Raw genomic sequence first — 22,928 nt, 5'->3', positions numbered from 1 at the left:
AACTGTATTCATGAAAGGATCTTTGGCATTTCCCCTGGTTTTAATTTGCATTTAGAAGATGCAAATGAGGTATAATGAAATGGTAATATTGGGTCCTGTTTCTGATGAATGATGCTCTTTGAAGTGTTCTGGTTACCAGTTATTTTCTAGGAGAAATTTTGTTATACCTTTTATATTTGGATTGGGTTTGAGGCATAACTAGGATTCTTTTTGTGGAATTCCATAGAAATTTGACTTGTTGAAAAAGTGCGTGCAAGTGGAAGAGGGATTATCTTGAACTACAGTCTTCGACAATGGAAATTCCATCTCTTGTCCATCTGTCAGAGCTTTGTGTTCTTTGGGATGTATTCCTGGTCTCTCAAAACCAGAATTATACACAAGAAAAGCCTAAAAATGTGTCATAGGGAGCATGTACATGTTATCTCCTGTAAATAATGGAATAGCTCTGCTAAATAGAGAAGAACTACGCTGTGGCATAATTTTTAAAAAGAAAAAGCAATTTGTTTATTTTTCCTAATTTAGGAAATATGTAATAATTATTTGTAGAATAGGATAGTTAAACATTCATTAAACCTCCTTAGTAATGTCACTTTAGAAGCAAATCATACTTTTCTGTGAAAAGAAAACGGGGCAGAAATAGGTTTCCAGAAGAATGGTTCTTTTTTTGTTGTTGTTCTTTTTTTCTTTTTCTTTTTTCTTTTTTTTTTCCCCTTCTGCAAAGTAGGGAAATAGAAAATAGAAGTTTGTTTAACGATGAAGAAATAGATTGTCTTAGATTTGAAGCTGATGGTCTGTATTTTTGGTATTCAGAAAAGTGAAATTTGCTAAAGCATATTTTCAGATTCGTATAATCAATGTTCTACTGTGGACACTGAAATTAGAGTGTGTAGCTTTGTTTACTTTTATGTGAGTATAAATTATTATGACTATGAAAGGGTATTGGGTCATAAAACATTTTTCATTAAATTGCTAAAGAACTCTACTCCGTCATTTGCTTCTCTGCTCTTGTACAAGTAGAACAAAACACATCAGTTTCTCTGATGTAAAAGTACTTGAATATTATTGTTGTTACTATTCCTCCAAGAATATTTTGCAGAGAATGACTTTTTTTTTTTTAAATGTCTGCCTATCTTTTCATTCCTTCTTTTTGGTTCTTCCTGTTCAAGGTGAAATTTAAATATGCTTCTCTTATAGTGGAAATAGAATGTCAAAGGATGAATAAAATACTGGAAACTCAATTTTACACCATATGGTTGTCTTATCTGAGTTTTAAACATTGTTTCTTTCCTTTACAGAATGCTGCCTTTTTATATGGCCTTGGTTTGGTCTACTTCCATTACAATGCCTTTCAATGGTAAGTTGGAATAAACTAACAGTATCAGTATTGTGCAGTGTTTTATTGGTAGGTGAATATTTCAACTTCAGTTCAGTGTGAGTATATGATAGTTTAATTTTTTTTATTATAGATATGATGTTTGAAGACATACTGTCCTGGGTCACATATTTGACTTACTGTAACATACCTGTGGCAACCACAGCAGTTGCTTGAAAAGGAAAGCACTTACAGGAGAAGAATTTTAGCTCCCTATGATATGATTCAGCAAGGGGGATGGAGAAGTATGACTCGACAGGTTTTTGTGAATTGTTGTTATCGATAGTCTGTAGCCTGTGTTTGTTTCAAAGCCTGTTTGCAAAAAGCTTTACTTTTCTCTTGGAAAAGAAGTGCCAGAGTGGGCTTGTTTTCATTTCCTTGGTATTCAGTAATGTTTACGTAGCTGTATAACGTGAAAGTTTTGGACGTGAGAAGCAGTACACTCAGACTTGAATCAGAACATTTAAAACTGATGTAAAACTCAGAGTTAGAAAGAGTTGTAAATTCTGGCAGGGCTTTGGGGACTGAAAGGGGCTCTGTTGAATATTGGGGGGAGGGTTGATTTTCAGTCGGGGTTTTGGTTTTGCTTTATTAGTGATGACAGAAGAATGATGAATGGAATAGACTCAGTCATTGGAGTTCTATTGAAAGGTCCTCAAACTTTCATTGGGGTTTGTTCTTGCAGAGATACAGTTAGTGTAAGTGGAAAGTCAGAAAGGTGCAGTGTTTAGGTCAGTGTTTTTTTACACTCAGTATTGAAACTGTTAATAAAATAAGTGTGACTTTATTACTTGATTGATTACTAAAAGGTTTATCATCTTACTGGACTAAGCGTGACTGCAGTTAAGGAGGCAGTAAGTGACTACTGACTGATGGTTTGGAACAATAAGGTGGGATTTCTCCCACCCCCACTGCCCCAGTAATTTGTTTCTATGTATCTCTAAGACAAAAGATTTGTGGTTTCCTCAGGATAATGTAAATAAGCTTTTATTCTTCAAATTAAGATGTTGGTTAAATCATGAGCTCAGAAACTGGATTTCTTTTTTTTATCTTGCAACTTACTGCTTGCTTTATTGAAAGTGGTGAAATGAATGCCGTGTATTGTACATGGCAATGTAGAATGCAATTCTTTTGCATTCTAATTAAAAAGAGAAGAACAGAAAAGTTTTCAGAAAACCTGAGAATCCACTATTTTAAGATTGTGATCAATCTTGGTTGAATTTCAACAAGTTTCAGGATGTTCTTGTTCTTATGCAGGCTTGGCTTTATCATTTAACATTCAAGAGTATTTTGTGCACCAGTTCTTCTTACAAGGGATATCTTGTTACAATTTGCACTGTGAAAATGGTAGAAAACTGTAAGATAAAATTAAATAAAATGAAGTAGTTAGATTTAGAGTAGTTCATTTTTTTGAAGGACCACCTGTTCAGTATAGACTTTTGCCATTAGCAGATTGTGCTATTCAGTACCTCCAGTGGATGGAGCAGCAGAGTCAGGTCATTGCGAGGCCTAAGTATTAATAAATTAGAGCTTTGAATTAATTTAGATTTTTCTTCCTTTTCTGCCTTTAAGTAAGCTTGTTGAGAATGACTATAAATTGATGCCTTAACTTGGGATGTCTTAACTGCATATAGAGTTTTATGTTAAGGTCGTGTAGAATAATTGTATTTGTCATTTCATTCATACAACAAAGTTATTTATACTGTGGTACTAAGGAAGTTGTATGTCATTAGAGTATTGGGTAGAATTTTTAGAGGAAGAAATCTAACACAGATAAAATAGTACACCTTTTTGTGCGAACTTTTTTTTTTTTTTAAATCCCTTTGAGTGCTCCCCCCCCCCCCGCTTTACTGTGGACGAGAGGAGTGGGATGTGTGGTTTGGCGTGTTTAGGTATGACAAAATCATAACAAACTTGGAGATGATAGCAAGTCATTTACAGTAGATATATTCGTCTTTGTAGATCTTAATCCTCCACAGGACTCTCTTGCAGATTGCAAGGAGAATCCTGCTTCTTTCAGAGTGAAATGTTAGTCAAACTGTCTTACTTCCTGCTGCAGCTATTCCATCCATTTATATTCATAGAGTACACAAATCTGTGTATTTCGGGCAGGTAGAGGAGACTTCTAGACTGTTTAAGGTAGTTTAAGCGATCGTGCTTCATCCATGAACATTTTTTTTTTTATCCGCACCACTTTAGATATTAATAGATTTTAATAAGAGGTATGTTCATAGACCTCCTAAAAGGAAGGGGTAAGGAAGCGCTTGAGGTTTTTTCGTGTCTCGTATAAACAGGGATAATAAAAATGCAAGTGGGAATAAGGTCAGTTTTAGAATTCTTACTTATATTTTTACCTTTTTTTTTTTTTAAGTTTTCCAGCTTTCGTAAAAGAAATGTTGGATTGGCTCCAACGCACATATGCCATTCACTGTAATTCAATATTTTACACTTCTCTATATACTAAAGCAGCATTACAGCATTATCTTAAGTACAAATCTTAGCTGATACATCATTTTATATTGGTAATTTTGTTTGACTATTCATGTAAGAACTGAAAGTTCTCAATGTATATCCAAATGTTGCAATAGTGTGATCACACCAAAGCTATTTCATGCAATTATTATAGTAAGATATGACATACGGGATTAGCTCCATAAATTGAATCAAGTATAGTAAAATAGGTCTTACAGATCCTAAATTTTGATACTCTGTTCTTTTACACCATTTATCATCAAGCAGTAAGTAAAGTGGTTGGCTGATTTTCCCTGTTGTTTCCCTGTTTCTCAAGTAGGGTAGAACACCAGCAGAATAGAGATAGCTGAGATATCCATATAACTTGAATAATTTCATATCCTCCTTAGTTGTCTTTTAGACTGAACACTTAAAGATTTTCAGTGGTTCATCAAAGGCTACCCTTCGTTTCTGTGCAACAGCTGCATCCAAGCGTAGTGGCTCGGATGCCAATTTTTTTCTTTTACTTCAGTAAGGATTCTGAGCCTGACTGGCCTATCATCTGCTGATTTACACTGAGTCCCACCAAGATAAAAGAAGATGGTGTCCAAGCTCTGCAACTGTGTCCTGAAACTGGCTCTAACACCCTCTTTGGATCCAACCGTGGTGCTCCAGGGCCAGCCTGCAGTGTTTTCAGTGACTGTTATCTTGCAAATCGCTGGGCAGCGTGTGTGAGAAAGACACAGTGTTCCTCAGAAACACCTTACAGGAGACTGAGATCAGTCACCCTTATTGCCCCATTTAGCATACCATGAGGCTCCTCAGTCCAAGGATTCCTTATCAGCTGTAGAAGTTGTGTTATGTAAAACTCAGTCCTTCAGCATTGACATTCTAGCGGGAAAAAGCCAAAGACTAACGCAAGAGATGATCCAGACCCTTTTCCTCACCTCCATCATGGCTAAAGATGCAGACTGCCTGAGGAAAATCTGTCATCTCTGACTGGAACTTTTTAGCCCTTCTACAGCTATCCTTGCCAAAAGAGAAGCACTGTCATCATCTATTCAATATCAAGCGATATCTAGAACCACCTCCTGCTTCTGGCTCCTTTAAAGTAACCTCACAGCCAGACCAGTCTATTTGCACTGCTGCATCTTGGCATTTCTGTAAGCCAGAGTGTTCCGTACACTGGAATTTCTCCTGTTAGCGTAAGTTTGACTCTTTGGAACAGGCACGTGGGAGTTCAGCACAAAAAGGTTTTTTCCCTCTGTTCAACTCTGATTCAAAATTGGATCTTGACATCGAGAAGGCAGCTGCAGTCTTTCATTATTCTTATCTAATTCAGGTAAAGACCTTAATGGGCAAGAGGGAGCAAGCATATACAACCCCCACTGGGAGACTGCAGCACCTGCATGTCCAACATACGCTTGTACGCAGGCTCTCCACATCCCATCTCTGCTGCTTTTGTATTCTACAACCCTCCAAAGGCCAAGCAGACAGCAGAAGGCAGCCCTCAGTTGTTATCTGTGGTACTGCATCTCATCTCTTGGTCGCCATGCAGGCCTCCAGACACCTGAGAATCACTTTTCTCCTAGAAGTCCTTTGAAGGCTTCAGTGAGGGAGGAACATTCTTTTCCACATACCTACAGGAAGACACACAAAACATACATCACCTATGAGATGGCCTTAGCGCCAATCACATTGGACGATTTACTTGAGCTGAAGGAGTCTCGTCTCTTTTGCTCTCTCTGTCTGTCATTCTCTTTCATCTTTTTCCAGAAAATGAAATTTTGCTCTCCTGTCAGTCATCCTGCAATAGTAAAGCAGCTGTTTAAATTGCTTTTAAAGTACCCAGGTCTACAGTGGAATGTAAACTTTTTTCAGTAGTCTCATATGCCAAGCTTCGGTATTGCACAGCTTATTTATTGAACCAAGAAACTGTTGTTTTATGGTGGTTGCTGTTCGCCTATGAGAGTGGGAGAGTGCTGTGCTGTCAAGGTCCATTCTTTGCGCTTCTTTGCTTCCTGTATCAATACATACTTCTTTTTTTTTCGGGGCAAGCTGTTAGTAACACAGTAAGGTTTGTCTTTGAGCGGGTGGTTATTTTTTTTTTTTCCAGCAGGACCAGATCCTTCAGATGGTTCTCAAGCTGTTTGTGTCAGTGGCTGGCAGATTCAAGGAACTTGGCTCTTCCACACAAAGAGTAGTCGAGTGGGTAGTGGGGTGTGTAGGAATGCAAACCGCCTAGTGGGGACCTCCTTCACTTGTGTGGGAACACCTTGCCTGTTATGCAGACAGCAACCACTGGACTACTTCATTAAATGCAATGTCTGCTCTGCAGGTCTCCAGGTGTATCAGTAGTTTCTGCCATTGTGGAGGGCGCACTGCATTTGATGAAATAGTCCAGTGGTTGCGGTTTGCATGAACGGCTCTGGGATTCACCCAACTGACAGTGACATTGCACTGGTAGTTGGCAGTCTGTGGAGTTCCTGCTTTGGAAACACCTGCAATGAAAAGTCCAGGAGGGATATAATTTGGGAGTAGAAAAACAGCTTGCTTACTTGCGATCTTCAAGGTGCACATCCGTGTTGGTGCTTCTTTCCCTGTTCTGTCAGAGTCCTTTCAGCTGGTCTGGTGTTTTCATTAGTGAGGCTATGAAATGACATGAGAATTAGTATAGGTGGTCAGAAAATTGAAAGAGGATAAAGAATAAGAAAAAGAAAGTTTCACTCCAGCTGCATCAAGTATTTTTCCTTGATACATTAGAATAATGTTGTGTTCTTTTATTTTGTAGGCTCATTCTGAGTTTTATTCTTTTTGTTTGAAACGTGTGAGTGTTAACTTTTGAATAGTTAAATTGATGCTATTTTATTATATTCTTTCACCTAGTTCAAAGCTGAGTTTATGCACAGTCTATCCAAGTTCACTAAATGTTTAATACAATCTTCTATTAATTATTATTCAGCTGCTTTCTTCACTTCCATAATGGTAGGCATTGTTGTATAGATGAGTGGGTGGAAAGATAGCTGCAGTATTGATTTTGGAAGTCTTGATTTGGAGATGATAGATTCCTGTCATTTTTGTTTTTCCTGAATTACTGTTGCAGTGCTGTGCAAAATGTAAGCCCATAGGTGCTTTTCATCTTCCGAAGTGTCTGTTTTCCAGTCCTGCTTTCCCATTTTGTCGAGTGTTAGATGGCCTTTCCTCCCTGTTAGTGGAAACGCTCCCATTCTTGGAGAAAACTCGTATTTAATTTAAATAAATTCTAGTAGACTCAACCAAAGTTGTTTCTTATTAGGCAGTTGGTCAGTATCTACAGAGAATAAACCAAAAGTTGTAGTTTGTAGTAGTAGTTGTAGTTTGTAGTTGTTTGTAGTATGAAAGCTTCCAGCCCTTCATTTGATGATTTATCCTTTGGACTAATGTATGTTTAGTCTGCTGAAGGATTAAAATGAAAAGCTCTGTCTGTGCACGAAGGCCAGTTAATTAGTGGTAGAGACTAACAACCTACTTGAGGAAGGCTGTGTGCCATCATCTCTGAAGGAAGCTGTTAGACTCTTAAGCCAAGTCCTGCTTCATATGTGACACATCATCAAGCTATTAGCTTATATCTGCTCTTTGCTTTTGGTCAAACCATAAGAGCGCTTTGAGGGAAAACATCTCTGTAACTTGGATGCCTTGGATGCTCTAGATGCATACCTTTCTGGATATAGGCTTGGGCAGAGGACAGAAATGGGATTAGTGATGTTTCAGAGCAAAGAAAGATCTCTACAAGTATCGAGTGACTCCTGCTGTATCCAGAAGGCCCAACTCAGGCAGACAGATGGGCCAGGAAGGGCTGCAGTTATCAACACTGGGTCACGTTCTCTCTCATTTCCCTTTACTACTACAACACTTCTCCTGCTTTCCACTTCTTTTCATGTCCACTTCCTTCTGTGTTGTACCAACCTGTACCAAGCCCCAATGTTATCTGCGTTGGATGTTACTGAGCACTTACAACTGAAATGAATGTCAGTGATGTTGCCGATGTTTTGCTATTGATGTAGTAAGGGACTGAGTCTGGAGCTCTGGGCGTGGCACTGGGAAACAGGCAGCCCCAAAATAAAACTAAAGTTTTTACTGTAGTTCATGTTCTTGATGTGTCCTGTAATCTTGAGTGCATTGCTGTTTCGTTTAAATGCTTCCCATAGGCAAAATTAGATCAATATTAATTCAGCTATGGTGTAGAATTGCTTGTCTGTCTGTAAGAGTTAATAAGTAAATGCCTTTTCAGAGCTTGAGTGTTTTATTCTATGAAAATTCTACTGGCTATTTAAAACCAGGCTGTAGTTACCAAATTAGACATGAGCACCTACCACTGGTAGAAATTGTTGAAAATGCTGCCTTTCAGATCACTTTATTTGTGAAATGTTGATGATGGCCTTTTTCACAGAGGTAGTGGAAATAATTTGGTGATTTTCATCCTGGAAAAACTACAAATTGCATAATCAATATAGAATTAACACTAGAGTTAAGTAAGGTGCAGGCCAATATTTTGAATGGATGTCGTGGTTTAACCCTAGCCAGCAACTAAGCCCCACACAGCCACTCGCTCACTCCCCCTCAGTGGGATGGGGGAGAGAATTGGAAGAGTAAAAGCGAGAACACTTCTGGGTTGAGATAAAGACAGTTTAATAAAGCAAAAGCCGTGCGCGCAAGCAAAGCAAAACAAGGAATTCATTCACTTCATTCACTTCTTTCCCATCAGCAGGCAGGTGTTCAGCCATCTCCAGGAAAGCAGGGCTCCATCATGTGTAACGGTTACTTGGGAAGACAAACACCATCACTTTGAACGTCCCCCCCTTCCTTCTTCTTTCCCCAGCTTTATATGCTGAGCATGATGTCATATAGTATGGAGTATCCCTGTGGCCAGTTGGGGTCAGCTGTCCCGGCTGTGTCCCCTCCCAGCTTCTTGTGCACCCCCAGCCTGCTCGCTGGTGGGGTGGGAAGTAGAAGAGGCCTTGACTCTGTGTAAGCACTGCTCAGCAGTAACTAAAACATCCCTGTGTTATCAACACTGTTTTCAGCCCAAATCCAAAACATAGCCCCATACTAGCTACTGTGAAGAAAATTAACTCTACCCCAGCCAAAACCAGCACAATGGAGAAGATAAAATATCTGATTTTCAGTTAGAAAAGCTGCTTTGGGGAATATTTGGTGTACTCTTACAACATTTTCCCTTTAATTTACTGATGTAATTATGCTCTATTATAAGTTTAGATTTATGTTGCCTTTCAGAATTCTCTTTAGTTTTTATTATGGGATCCAAGGATACAGAATTTAAGATGCAAACAAGACACTGACCCGTGAGTTCCCAAGCATTTTGAGTGCATATGGGTTCATTCTTAAATGTAAATCCATCACGTATTAGAAACTGAAAGAAAATTTCTAAGTGAAGAGTCTTTAACCAAACTCTCCACCAGTGTGTCCATTCCATTGCCAAATCAATGCAATGGATGGGAGCAATCAATGCTCCCTGACTATGCTCCTTTGAATTTTTTAACCTTTCAAGGAAATAATGCTTCTAAAGCATCTCTGTCTTTCCTCCCGAAACTATCAATGTAGGAGTGATCAAATACTACCAAAATGTACAGCTAGGATATTATTATTTAGCTGTTAGCATGGTAACTCTAACAGTGTCTTAAAGGGTACAGAGATTTTTGTTTTGACTTGGTTGATTGGATATATTTTTCCAAGCATCCATCAAAGTGGGTTGAAGAGCACGTTACTTCCTGCATAGATTGTGTCTAGGGGAATGATGTCTTCTTGTCATGGTTTAACCCTAGCCAGCAACTAAACACCACACAGTCGCTCACTCAGGGATGAGGATTGGGGGAAGAAAATTAACTCTATCCCAGCCGAAACCAGGACACTTGTCCTACTAATTTTCCTCCTCCGTGTACATTTTGGGCTTGTCTTCATTGGAAAATTGTGCTGGGTTGTAACATTATCTCAAAGACTCATGATAACTACTAATGTTGAGCCTGACTCCACAAGCAGCTTAGACAAGGGTGAATGGTGTTGCCATGTCGTCTGTATGGAGATAAATGTTACACAAACCTCATAGGGGCTGTCTGTGACTAGCAGGTTCTGTGCTAACCGTGACACAGTCTCTTCATGTTGTCCGCTGATGATAATTTTACTGTTTTTTAAGTGCTCTGCTTCTCTGAAAGACTGGGGTAGGCAATATTCCTGGTTTTTTGAATGAATGACAGTATACATTCAAACTAAATTTCAAAACTGTCCTTAAAAGTCAGTTGTTATACTTGTGGCTGTGTTTAAGTCTGTTGCTCAGCTGTGGCAATGAATAGTATTTCCAGTAAGCAAGAGACTAAAAATATTTTTGTCTTTTACAGTTTTTCTTAAGCTTTTTTAGAAATCCATGTTTCAGTGATCCTTGCGAATGAGACATGACATAGGGGAAACGTGGAAATACTATTTTCTGACCAAGCAAGCTAGCTAAAATGTGAAGAATGTGAAGTTCACAAAGTGTATATGAGTATGGTCACAATCTCACATGTGGTATAGAACTGCAATGTCTTTATTCCTGATTTTTGTCTTCTCTTTGATAGGGACCATAGACCAAAGGAACTAAAAGTTCCTTTTTAGAGCTTAGGAGACTGTCTTTGAACAAGATGCAAATAACGGATTTTAAATACCAGTGGCAAACATACTGAGTACCATATTAAAGTTAAGACAAGAAATGCAAATATACAATCATAAAATCTATACTTTGGCATAACAAAAGCATAGCTTAAATTACATGCCAATATTTAGTGATCAGTCAATTTACTTTGGCCTTCTAGTTTGAGTGGTGTTCTTGTAGATGATGGTTAACATACTGCTATGAGACGTGGATCCTTGTTTTCTTAAGATTTCAGTGGATACTGAGGTGTGTGATTCATCACCACCTATACTATTGCAGGGAAGTTTAGATGAGATGTGAGAGACTGCTTAGCCAGTGCAAGTTTGTCCCTTTTGCACTTCACTTGTTCATTTTCCTCGTGTAAGTAGAAAAGTAGGGTACAAAGTAAGGAAACCCTTTCTGAACAATTGTAATAGAGGAAGCTTCAGTTCCACTGTAAAAATGTAATGATTTTTAAGCCCAACTGCTCTTAAATTGTATTGAAACAAGTCAGATAATGCTTTAGGTACAAACAATTTTGTTGCGTTGTCTGGAGGATGTTCTGTGCCTTTCATTTGCTTTGCCATCAAGATTGAGAAAAGAGCCTGTAAAATTTTAGAGCAGAAGAAGTGTTTTTGTTGATGGATTAAAAAATGATCATGTATGTGTTTTGTGAATAAAAAAGTTTATGAAAAATATTTATTGAATTTCCCATTGCAACTGCTAACCTTTTATCCTTATAAATAATACTGCACTTGGAGAGAAGGAATGAAATCAATTTACCTAAACATTGTGTGGTTTTAGGCACTGTGGTAATTTCTGTCCAGTGTTCCTCTGCTGCTCCACAGTAGGTACAGTTCTCCCCATAGGCTTGCCTGTGATCTGCCTGCTCAGTGTCGATCTCTGGGGTTGCCTAGGACAGCAAATGGGAGTGGCCTCCCTGGCATAGGTGCTTGAATCTAGCCTAAGCAAGACTGATTCTGATTTCTGTCATTGTATGAGCAGTGATGTATGTGAAGGTATTTTGTTTCAGCCTGTCATTGGATTTCAGGCAAGCTAACACATGAGTCTTAGCTTCTTTCTCAGTTCCTCTGTGAATTTAAATCTATTATCTTTTAGGTGCATTTCAGCTGGCCTAATTTTATGCAGTTGGCCTGAGAGGCAAAACAGTCCTGTTTAGAATCATGTTTTTTCTGCTCCAAGATACAGTCGTTACATAGCATTTTTGTTTTATCTGGTACAGTGCCATCATGAACAGGGGCATGTGTAGAGAGGATTTAAAGGTAAGGAAATAGAATCAGAGCCATCTTCACCTATCATGGGAATATGAAAAGCAAGTTACAGTGGGAGGAGGTGGCAGGCTTTCATATCTGTGTTTTCTTGGAGGTAATTGAGTGACTGGAAAGTAATGGAGCAATAGGCATTAGTTGAATCCCTACACGGCGCTGGTGCTAAGAAAGGGAAGACAAAGTGGAAAACGGAGCAGGTTGGTGCAGTGGGAAGAGATGTGCCTGATCTTTCCTTCCGGGCCTTCTGTTCTGCTGCAGCTCTCAGGGGTCTGCACTGCCTGGAATCAAAAGCAACCTAGCAGTTGGTTGTGACATGAATGATAACTGTATTGTTCTAAAGTTGCACTAATTTTGTTACTAATTCCTGAGTCATCCTTTCTGAAATAGCAGATACATTGCTGTATTTCATACTGCAAATTAGTTTCTCTAAATTAATAGAAAAGATTAGACTTTCAAATATACCAGGATATCTGGAGTACAAAATTACCCAGTCCTTGAAGAATCAAAAGCCGTGAACCAAAAACATTGCATGTAAACCATTATTTTGATATGTTCTTCTGTAACAGTGCTTTCTGATCCACTTTCTGCTAGTCATATAAATAACATTAATTATAAAGAATACTTCAGGAAAAAATAATTTTTTAATCTGTGTTTTTCTTTCAGGGCAATTAAAGCATTTCAGGAGGCGCTTTATGTTGATCCCAGCTTTTGTCGAGCCAAGGAAATTCATTTGCGACTTGGGCTTATGTTCAAAGTGAACACAGACTATGAGTCTAGTTTAAAGGTAGGTTTAAGTCCTTTCAAATGGAATTAACATTTTTTACGAGTTGTGTTGCATCTTAAAACCGCAAGGAATGCTTAAGTGTATATCAGTTAAATACTGCCTGCTTTAGAAATAGAAGTGCTTCAGTATGAAGTATCTTAGTCTACAGACAGAGTAAGGGTAGGATTTGAGGTGTGTTAGGTGCTAGAAATACTCAGAAAAGCCCAGTAAAATTATAAATGAGCACTGATACTCCAGAAGATCAAAAATTTGGTGTAGGGCTCTCATTAAAGTAGTACATTTTGGGGGTAGGCTGAGGATGTACAACAAGTTGGAGGAAAAAGAAGAGAAGAATTAGCAGCTTGGGTTTCTTGATGTTCCCCCCCGCCCCCGCGCTATTGTAAACTGGAAGTTCTTAAAAATTATTAAAAATAGAAAGCTTTTATGCAAAATAATGTTCTCATATCAATTTTTTATGTCGTTTCTACTTTTCTAGCAGTTAATCGTTCTCTTATTTCCTGGTTTGAGAGGTCAGCTTCTAAGGCAACAACTTCTGGCTAATCAGTTAGAAATGGTTTGTGTTAATACACTACTTTGTTTCTTCTGTACTCCTTTAAATTTTTTTACTGCTTGCATTCTTTTTTGGTCTCCGATTGTAATCTGTCAATTTATCTCCCTCCATTCAACAAGTTTGCCCATTTTTTTCCTCCTTCCATTTCCTACTCTATCCCCATGTTCTTTCCTTCCTGATCTCTAAATTTAGGTATGTGTGCCTTGGGAAAAGGAAGTGTTCTTCAATGGAGTTTCATGTGCTGGGAAATATACCTGCAGGGCTGAGATTTTTGTAATTCAGAATTAAGTGTAATTTATAAACATCTCTGCATATAATCTCTCCTAAAACTACTGAAAACATTAAATGTTTTGATTTCAAGAATCTTGTGGCTTCCTTTTCCTGGCAGATTGTTTTCCTGGAAGTTGTATTTGTGAGGCTATCGGAATCACATTGTCCAAGATTTGAAGGAGTAGAGTGTTACTCTCAATTTTTCATTTCAGTATTTGTAATAAGGGGAAGCGCTTCTCCCATCAGGCTTCCTTTTTTCATCCAGAGTCCAAGCTTTCACCTACAGAGACAGGTGAAGTTGGAAATTGTCATTAGAGAGGATGATACTGCGTAGGAGTAGGAATGATTCAGGGCAATGAATGGCAAAAGAGAGCAAGGGGAGGTAGAGGTAGATCACTGTGTTGGGAAAGGGATTATGTGTGAGTTTGCGTGGTCCTATTTCCTTATACTTTGGCATGGATTTAGTATCGGCTGTCATGATACACAGGGAATAATAGAAGTGCTGAAGAAACACATTTTGGTTTTATTTTTAAAGAAGTCAGTGAAGAAGAGTAAATTTACAAGGAGATAGTAAACTTGTACAAGTAGTGGAAGGAACTTCTGCATTTTAATTTTTAATAGAAGAAATTGATCAAGAAATAAACTTTTCCTGCTGTGCCATGAAATATGTAATTCTGTCACTAAATCAAGTATTTAAATAGATATTATGAGAATTCAGTCTAAGTAATTTACTGTGTTTGATCTTCACAACTTTGCAAACTAAAAAAGTCATTTATCACAAGGATTTTGAGTATACCAAACTTTCAGTTTTCAATACACCAACTATGAATGGGAAAAACACCAAAGAAGTATTTTAAAAACAGAAAGAAATTAATCTTTTGTAATGCAAAATTATCATGATTCCATTGCTTTTATGTGATTAAGTCACTTAAGAAAACAAATGGCAGCAACAAAACCTGTTGCTTACCCTGGAGCAGAGTGAAGATCTTCAAAAGGATGATGAAATAAAGATTTTTGTGTGTGTGTGTGTGTTTTGCATTAAGGATAGTTTCACATTGTCCTTAAATCAATAACTGCAGGTTGTTGCTAAAAGGTTGTCTCACTTTCCACCTTGCAATCCTGATTGCGTTGTTCAGCACACTCTGCTGCATTGAATCGAGTGATTTTTTTTTTTTCCCATTTGCAGACTGAGGTGGATCAGAAGTCTGAACCAGCTCAACTTGAGATTGCCCAGTTGCTAGATCCAATGCAAGGTAGATGGCAGGAGTGCGTGAATGGGAAGGAGGGTGTAGAGCTCTCTTATCCCCTTCTCATGTAAAACGTAACACAGAACTCTACTCTGGAATTACCAACTGAAACACCTAAGGTAGAGTTTCTGGTTTGCTTCCTTTGCTATGGAGGTTGCAATCCTTAGCAGAGAATAACAGTGAGGAGCAAGAAAGAGAAGACCCAGTGGGGCAATCCACTCGATCTCGAACAGTTGCAGCTGTTTTCAGTTCAGCTCAGCTGTGGGTTTAATGTAGAGTCCTGAGACTGATCTGCTTTGAAAACAAAATGTTACTGACTGAAACATACCAGTTTATGCATCAATGTCAATTGAGGAGTAGACTAAGTAGAACAAGCAGGGCAGTAGCTTCTTTAAAAGCCAATCTGACTAATCCCTGAATTGAGGTTTAAAAAAACCCTTAAGCCAGAACTCTGTGAGTAACAAGAATATGAGAGGTAAGTCAGAAAATACTTTCTTAGTGAAGAGAACAAAATGAAGTGCTGGTGCCGTGGTTATGCACAAGCATGGGGGGAGAATAAAATGAGGAAGAGATATGATGAAAGTGTGTGAAAGGATGTTTTCACAGAATGTCTCTCTCGTTCTCCAAGACCAAGTATCTCGTTTCTTCACAAAAAAAAAGATAATGAACCCAAAGTAATGAAAAGTCACAGTTGTCTGCATGTGCCTTTTTTCATTTTGTGGACCTTTTTAAAAGGATCCAGGATTTTAGAGGATGGTTATGGAGTTTAGGATCCAGCGTGCTAGTGACTGGCCTTGAGCACAGACCCTTTCCGCAGCGCTCTGTATAATGTAATTCATAGCCATTTTGAGCTTCCTATTTGACACTGAGGTGGAAAGTGGAAGTAACTTTTCATCTGGTATTCGCTTGTGACTGTTCTGGATTTCACAGATTGTACCAACGTTGCATTAATGTACTTTGAAATATCATAATATTTTTGATGGTATTTAAACATTCATGTTAAGTCTGTAATTGCTAAGAATAAACCATTGCCAACAGATGAGTCATTGTCAGTAAGAGTCTTTGGGCAAAGGGGGAAGATAGGAGTCTGAAGGTCATATATTCCATGTTTTTCACAATTTTAGACCATTAACATAAATCATCTATATTTTATGTAAGCAATTTAAGCACAAAATTAATTTTTACTATTTTAAGATGTTGATGATCAAGATAATTATTAGAGTGCTGTTTAACAAGCATAAAATCAACTCTCAGTGTTTTTTCAAAATCAATTACTGCTTTTGCGTTTTTTTAACATTGCTGCAGTTAAGACTTGCAAATTACTATGAGAACCCTTGACTGTTCCGTTATCCATTGCCATAAACTCTGGCAAGAACACCAGTGCTGTTGAAAATGACGTGGCCTTCAGGCTTACATTAAGGAATAAAGAAAAAAGTGGCTCTTCTGGTTGAAAAGAAAACAGTCCTTGTGTAACCTGACAGGGCAGTGTTACCTTCAGAGGTGATACATGAAAGCTGAATTTGCTCCATTCATCAGAAAAGTATAATTAATTGCAAAATCAACTGGCAATGACTTGGGGGGGGGGCGGATTTTATTATTGATTACAGCAGCAACATAGTATTAAGGTTTACCTCGCAGTCCTAACCTTTTCACACTTTACTATGTGTCCTGCTGCCCTCTTCCTATTTGCCATTTGCTACAAGCGGCACTAGGAATACTGTGTTTGATGGTGTTAGCTGTGGTGGAACCATGATAATCTGAAAGGAATATAATATATCTTTTTATTGGTTTGGTAAATGTAGTTGGAAAAAATGTTCAAGCTTCTGAGTGCGTGCCACATTATTTCTGGCATGTCACTTGTTATCCTAGTCATTTTCCTATTTATTGAATATATTTTTTTCAGTTTTAGCCTCCTTTTTTCATACATGTATGTAATCATCCTGTCTTGTGCATGTGTCTCAGTTCTTCCCTTACGTACTTTTGAATCTTAACCAATTTCTAGCAAATATGTCAGAATGAAAAAGATTTCAGAGAGAAGTTCCTAGCACATTCCTGTGCGACATGTTGCCCCTGAGCCATTTGAGCTCTGCAGCTGAGGACCAGGTGATCTGGTTGGCTTGATTTGCAACAGAGGCACCAAATGACTGGTCGTGGGTCTGGTCTGTTGGGACATGAAAAATTCCTATGAAGGGAACTGTCGCATCCACACAGGAGTTGCTGTGCATCAGGCAGCCCCGATGCCACTTGTCCAGCTGGAAGCTGATCGCAGAGCTAGGTAGAGCACGAAGGGGGAGTTGGGTGTGTTGTGTGGGACCACTGACATGCATAAAAGAGAAGCTGAGGAAAAAGAAAAATTACAGCTTTGGTATTACTTAGTTTAATAGCTGGGTTACATTGGAAATGGTGGCTATGGGAAACTAGTCTACCATCTGGTGCTCATTCTGCCTGGTGGCGTTGAAGTATCGTAGTGTGCTTTCAGTGGGGAGTTAGGGTTAGGATCCTGAAAGCCCTTTGAATGTAAAATTCGGTTCACTTCTATTGTTTGCTGACAGACTACTTAAGGGAGAAAAGATATCTTAGTTTTTCATATTTATTAGAATGATAACATTGAGGGAATAGTGGGTGGGTGCCTGGGTAAGATTTTCTGTGGGTTTGGTTTTGTGAGGGGGTGTTTTATTTGCTTTTGGTTGGGGGTGTTTTGGTGGTGGAATTTTTTTTTTTTTTTTTTCTTTTGTAATGGGTGGTCTCTAGGGACCCTGGACACGAGCAGGTTATTCTATGGCAAACCAAGCTATGTTGTGCTTTGGGAATTTTGTTTATTTTTTAAGTATTGCAGATGCATCCTGTACCCAGCAACAAAATCCTTAGAAGAATGAGAACTAAATTTCTCATGTTTTCAATTACCTGCCTTTTAGTAGAAATACTGATTCTGTCTCTCACTTTTAGAATCTAAATTTTTCCTCCTTATTTATACACAAAACAGCTAACCTAGTAGTTTGCTTCAGGCCTATGCTTTGATCTTGCCCATAAATCATCAATTTAAATATAATTTTAATTTTTAAATTATTTTTCTAAAGATTCTCATTTGTTAGTAATTTTAAGACATACTGCTTATATTAGGATAAGAAAAAGGCTGCAGAAGAATTAGAATTTATTGCAAAAAAATGCATGGATTACATGAATATATATGAAATATAAAAAAATTAAATACTGATATACAGATGAACAGCTCAAAGTACTTACTTACGTCAGTCAGACACTTTTCCATCACTTATTCAAATAATTCTCCTGTCTATATATATATCTTTATGAAAGATACTTTTAGCTACTGCAGCTATTGTATGCCAACATGTAGCTGTTGTAGACATATTGTTAATTTTTTTATGTTCTTTTTCTCAGTATTAAATAAAAATGTATGTATGAAAGTGAAAATTTGTGTTTTCAAGCCTTAAAGTGCTGTTTCACAACCTAGTTATCTTTCATATGTGCTTAGATTAGTAATTTTTAAGCTTAAGCATGTTAGATTGAAACAGTATGTATTTATTAAAGAAAAATTAACTAGTCAAAATACATACAGTTATGAGAAATTTTAATTTTTTAGGTCTAGTTTTATGCCTCTAATTCTACCAGAAACTAATCAGTGACGTTTTTAGGTAAAAAAACAAAACAAAGGGCTTTAGCTATTGCAAGGTTGGATATCTAAGATTTCAAGCACTTCACCTAAAAAGTATTCTGTGGAAAGCAAGATTAAATGAGTCAAAAGATTATTTTAATAAAAATGTAAGTAGATGGAAAACAGCATTTGGGATTGAAATTGCTCTCTAAGTTTTTGTAGTTTGCATATGTGTATGATGGAGAGACATATACAAGAACTAAAAACATGGAAGTTTTTTAATGCAGCATGGCACTGTAATCAAACTGCAAGAGAGTTATTAGTGCAACTGGTTTTGACAGTGGATCATGATATCACAGTGTTGGGCCTAGAGAGTGTTTTCTTTTGTTCTGTCTTAGTTTTGCTTGGGGTTTTGAGTCATTTTGGAGTTTTCCTGTAAAAGAACTGTAGGTGTATTTCAGAAATGTTATGATTACAAAGAGGAGTAAATGCTAAAATTGAATTAACATGCTGTGTGGCATCTTGCGTCATTTGGGGGGAGAAGAACAAACCGTGAGAAGAGAAATAGTTGACTTGGAAGTTGAGCGTTCAAGCTAATGAGTATTGGTGCTGGTATGCTTACTTCATTTGTGGACCTTCTCCTCGTGGGAGGTGGATCTTGGTCCAGGTTTATCAGCTGTAACTGTAACTGAAAGGTTGGCATTCAGGGCACGCAGTAATAGCTAGCTATGCGTACTGGCTAGGTAGCCACAGATACCCGGCAAGGATTATGCTGTGCTTTCGGTGCAGCCTGGGGGGCTGTGTGGGCTGGAGGCAGAGAGCGGCAGGTGGTTCAGCTCTGTGGTGATGCAGCCGCAGGGGCAAGCTCCCAGGCAGCCCGTTTCCCCATGGCCTTTTGTTGCTGCTGGCTGTCCTTCTGGCTGTAACGCAGGGATAGCGAAATTTTGATGCTGCACAAATAATGATAAAACATGCAGGCAACGTCTGAGTATTAAGATAACTTTATGAAAAACACTCTGGTGTACCGTATAAGATGTTGCTCTTTCTGTTCAAAAAGAATTTTTCAGATACAGCTAGTCAAAACGAGATTCTTCTGAACATGCTGCTGTTACTCAGTTTATGTGTGTATGTGACCTTTGTTTCTCCTGCCCTCAAGCAGCTTCCTTCTGCCCTGTCCATGTAACAGTTTTCCTCAGTCTTGAGGGGCTTTTTTTCCTGAATGTTGGACAAAAGTAACGGAGTGTTTACACTGCACAAACCTTCCTCTTACAAGATGAATTTGTTCTGAATTCGGAAGACGCTGGAGAGCGGAGCAGTGAGCTGACGTAGCAGCACATGTAGCACGTCCTCTCCTGACCCTCTCCCCTGGCCCCAGACATGCCTGGCAAATGGAGGCTTGGCGCTCTGCCACGGCTGATTACGCAAGGCTCTCTGTGTCCTACTTCTCTGAACAAAGGCTGCTCTGAGGAACACAGGCATCACACCTAGGTCACATAGGCAGAAAAAGCCATCTCCTGACAGAATTTCACTGAGTCATGATGGAGCTTTCCTTCATGGTAAGTCTGTGAGAATTGTCAGGTTTCAAATGATGGCTTGCCTTGCTTGCTAAATAAATGCAGAACCAAGAGCTATTAAACTTGCTAATGTCATCCTCAAGAGGAGGAGGGAGTAGAATCACTATTTTGAGGTCTCAGGCTTGGATGTAAACAGAGATCTGTAAGCTGAAAATCTTGCGCTAAGAAGAAAACAGTTCTTTCTGTGTTGGTCATTTATTGATTAAAGAAACAACAAAAACCTGGGTACTTGCCTCTTAAGTTGTAAAGGACTAATTCGTTAGGAGAATTGGTGTTTAATTATAGTAATGAAAACATATTAAGTTACCTGAATCGGTGTCAGGTTACTGTTATTTTACTACCAGACCTAATGCTTACATCAGTTCTCTTGATATGCAATCCACTGTACTTCTGATCCTTGCAAAGGTTACCTTCGAAATTGTTTCCTCAATCAGAGGCAAGTCAAGGACTCCGGAGGAGACAAAATAAGCTGTAGATAATTGTGCAATTACAGATGGCTACAAATCAAGGTATATTATGACTTGAGCTGCAGCTCTTTAAGAGAGCCTGTTACTTTTTAACATTCAGAACACTGCCTTCTAGGTAAATCCTCTTACTCAGGATTTGAATTTCTATAGAGTACTGTCTGCCTTGAGGTATTGTATGTCGGCTCTGAACTGCAGCGGCCTCTCCTGCATAATAACTATTTCACACAGCAGTAGCCAGCTTCAGTACTGCAATATTTGAGAGGGGTGCAGATGTTTGCTAGCCGCTTCTGGTTGTTGCAGAAATGGAAGTTGGAAATGATTACTACTTTGTAAATTTTTTTGTTCTGGTAATTGTGATTAGTGGATCTGCTTTTGGCTGAAGAGTTTTACGCGTTAGAATGCATGCATGCTTTTTTTTGTCTGATTTTGAATACTTAACAGGGAGCTATATATTATTTATCTGGCAAGAGGTGTTGGTTTGCTCGTGTATGTGCATTTCAAAGGTTCTTGGTTTGAAAGGTTCTGGGTTTTCTGTGTATTGCTTTATGATAATTGTTTAGTGCAAATGGTTTATTTTGCTGTAGTTGTGGGCTTCGGTTTGTCCATTTCTTTACTGTTTGTAGCTTAGTGAACAGTTCAGGCAAAAATTTACTGCACTTAGAAAATTTTCATAACGTGGATTTTGAAATTTAAAAGTCAGCTAATGTAGCAGTAAGAATTTAAATTTTTAGGAGGCATTGCTGAGAATATTCCTGCTTTTTTTTACTGTACAGCACTGATACTACTGGTGTATTTAAATATTAAAATGGTTAGATTTTCTTATATGGTTGCCTGCTTTCTCTCAGTGAGTCTCACTGCAATAACCCTTCTGAAAAGCTACTATAGAACAGTTGTCAATCGTTTCTCTTTAGATCTGCTTATTTTTTATAATAGTATTGCTAGGTGAGAGCAAATCTGTTCCTTTTTGCTTTATCTTTTCATATTAATTGTTAGTGACAGTGCAAGATGACACATCTGTGCAAAAACAGATTTTGTACCATTTATATCGGTATACTCAATGTACAGGCCAAAATATACAGATCTGTTCCTTTTTTTCTTTCGTCAGGCAAAATGCAATATAAAGTAGAGCATTTTATTTTTATTTAGCTTTTTTTTTTTAAGTTGCCTGCCTAGTAGAATCACTATAGTAACCGACTAAAGGATGTCTCTGAGGCACACAACCTGCATTGCAATGTAAGTGAGGGGAGATTTTAAGTTCTCTGACTAGAAAAAGGAACACGCAAGGGAGAGAAATAAGCCAATATTTAATATTTATAAGCTATTATTTAATGCTTGCTCTCAGGTTAAAAAGTTATTTTACAAGTAATGTATATGTGAGTTCATTGTTTTCTGTGCGCTCTTCTGGGAATGATATTGCTAAATGGTTCATTAAAAATCATAAATTTGTATTACCATTCAACTTGCGTTTGCTTCATTTTTTAAAAGCTTGTTATATATGACAAATGATGTTGATAGAAGTCAGTGAGGAGGTAAGCTGTGTCACTGTGTGCCTTGCAGAGCTCATGAGAGCATCAGCATTCTTTTTTTTTATGCTTTGCTATGGATAATACATTAATTTTCTAATAATTTTTCTGTTAAAAATGTTTATTTGGAAATTTGGTGGTCTGTTAAACTCTTCTTAAATCTTTGAGATGTATGTAATATGTACATGCTATACACGAGATATTATTAGGACTGTGAGGAAAGTTATGTAGTATCTAGTAGCTCTAAGTATGACAGTACTGAAAGCGAGTTGCATATGCATCCATTAATAAGGATTTTTTTTTTCTTCTTCCCAGCTACACTTATAAGCTCCTGATGTCACCTAGTTTGGCATCCTGAACAGCCAGAGCTAAATTATCATTTTTGTGCTAACAAAATAAAATACGCTGAAGCATCAGTCATGTTTTGTGTATTAGAAGCCACCTGAAACTGTATTTTGTAGATATGTACAAAATAGTAAATACTACTATTAACAGTAGTATTTTATACGCTATCTCTTAGATTCCTGTATTCCTAGGCCTTATTCTCTATTGAATTAATATTTTAATCTAAATTCTACACTGTGTAGGAATTTTCTATAAAGTTTATGGAAAAGTTCAGAGGCTCTTGAGTTTTTATGCCTGTTCCATTCATTTTAACACACTTGGTTGTATTTCAAACTGTAAATAGTTATCACTCAATTAGCAGGACACTCGTGAAACGATTGCTCACATCCAGACTTTCTGGCAGACAGACTTTATTGCTCTGCTTGTGTGACCTTTCTAGAAGAGTGGAATGCTTGGCTCGGAACTTCCGAATGCAAAGATGTTTTAGAGGATATTTTTCATATCTCTTGAGGAAAAGTGATTAAAAATAAACAAGCTTTAATGTTTAACTGACGTTATCTTAATACCTGGGGGAGAGCATGTAAGAACTTACGAACTCCTTATGAACTCATCTTTTAATGTAAAGGTATTCATTTTAAGTGCTTTTTGACAAAAGATCAATTGTTTAAAAAGGCTTCAAATCACTCAATTTGAAGGAAGAGTATTCTGTTTTTTCTAGATAGACAAATAGAGAGCTTCGATATTTATCTCCATGAGGCTATGAGCTAGTATGACTGCATTCC

General features: G+C 37.9%; 1 protein-coding gene across 11 annotated transcripts in view; it reads left to right on the top strand.

Moving 5' to 3' along the window:
• The window catches only part of KDM6A (lysine demethylase 6A), a 159,009-nt gene that overhangs the window by 72,253 nt on the left and 63,828 nt on the right, over positions 1-22,928 (top strand). For 9 of the 11 annotated variants that reach the window (XR_012677259.1, XR_012677258.1, XR_012677257.1 and 6 more), the window contains exons 5-6: positions 1,296-1,354; positions 12,437-12,557. Coding sequence is in view for 7 of the 11 variants with exons in the window: in XM_075173798.1 (XP_075029899.1) it covers positions 1,296-1,354; positions 12,437-12,557 (180 nt within the window). In the remaining 4 variants the exon portion in view is untranslated. Of the gene's footprint in view, positions 1-1,295; positions 1,355-1,484; positions 1,618-12,436; positions 12,558-16,618; positions 19,794-22,928 lie in introns of those variants that run through there. The other 2 variants (XM_075173825.1, XM_075173836.1) reach the window with 2 other exon arrangements.

The sequence above is a fragment of the Calonectris borealis genome, chromosome 1 (assembly GCF_964195595.1).
Source record: "Calonectris borealis chromosome 1, bCalBor7.hap1.2, whole genome shotgun sequence".
Taxonomy (NCBI): Eukaryota; Metazoa; Chordata; class Aves; order Procellariiformes; family Procellariidae; genus Calonectris; species Calonectris borealis.
This window is presented reverse-complemented; position numbering and strand designations above follow the sequence as displayed.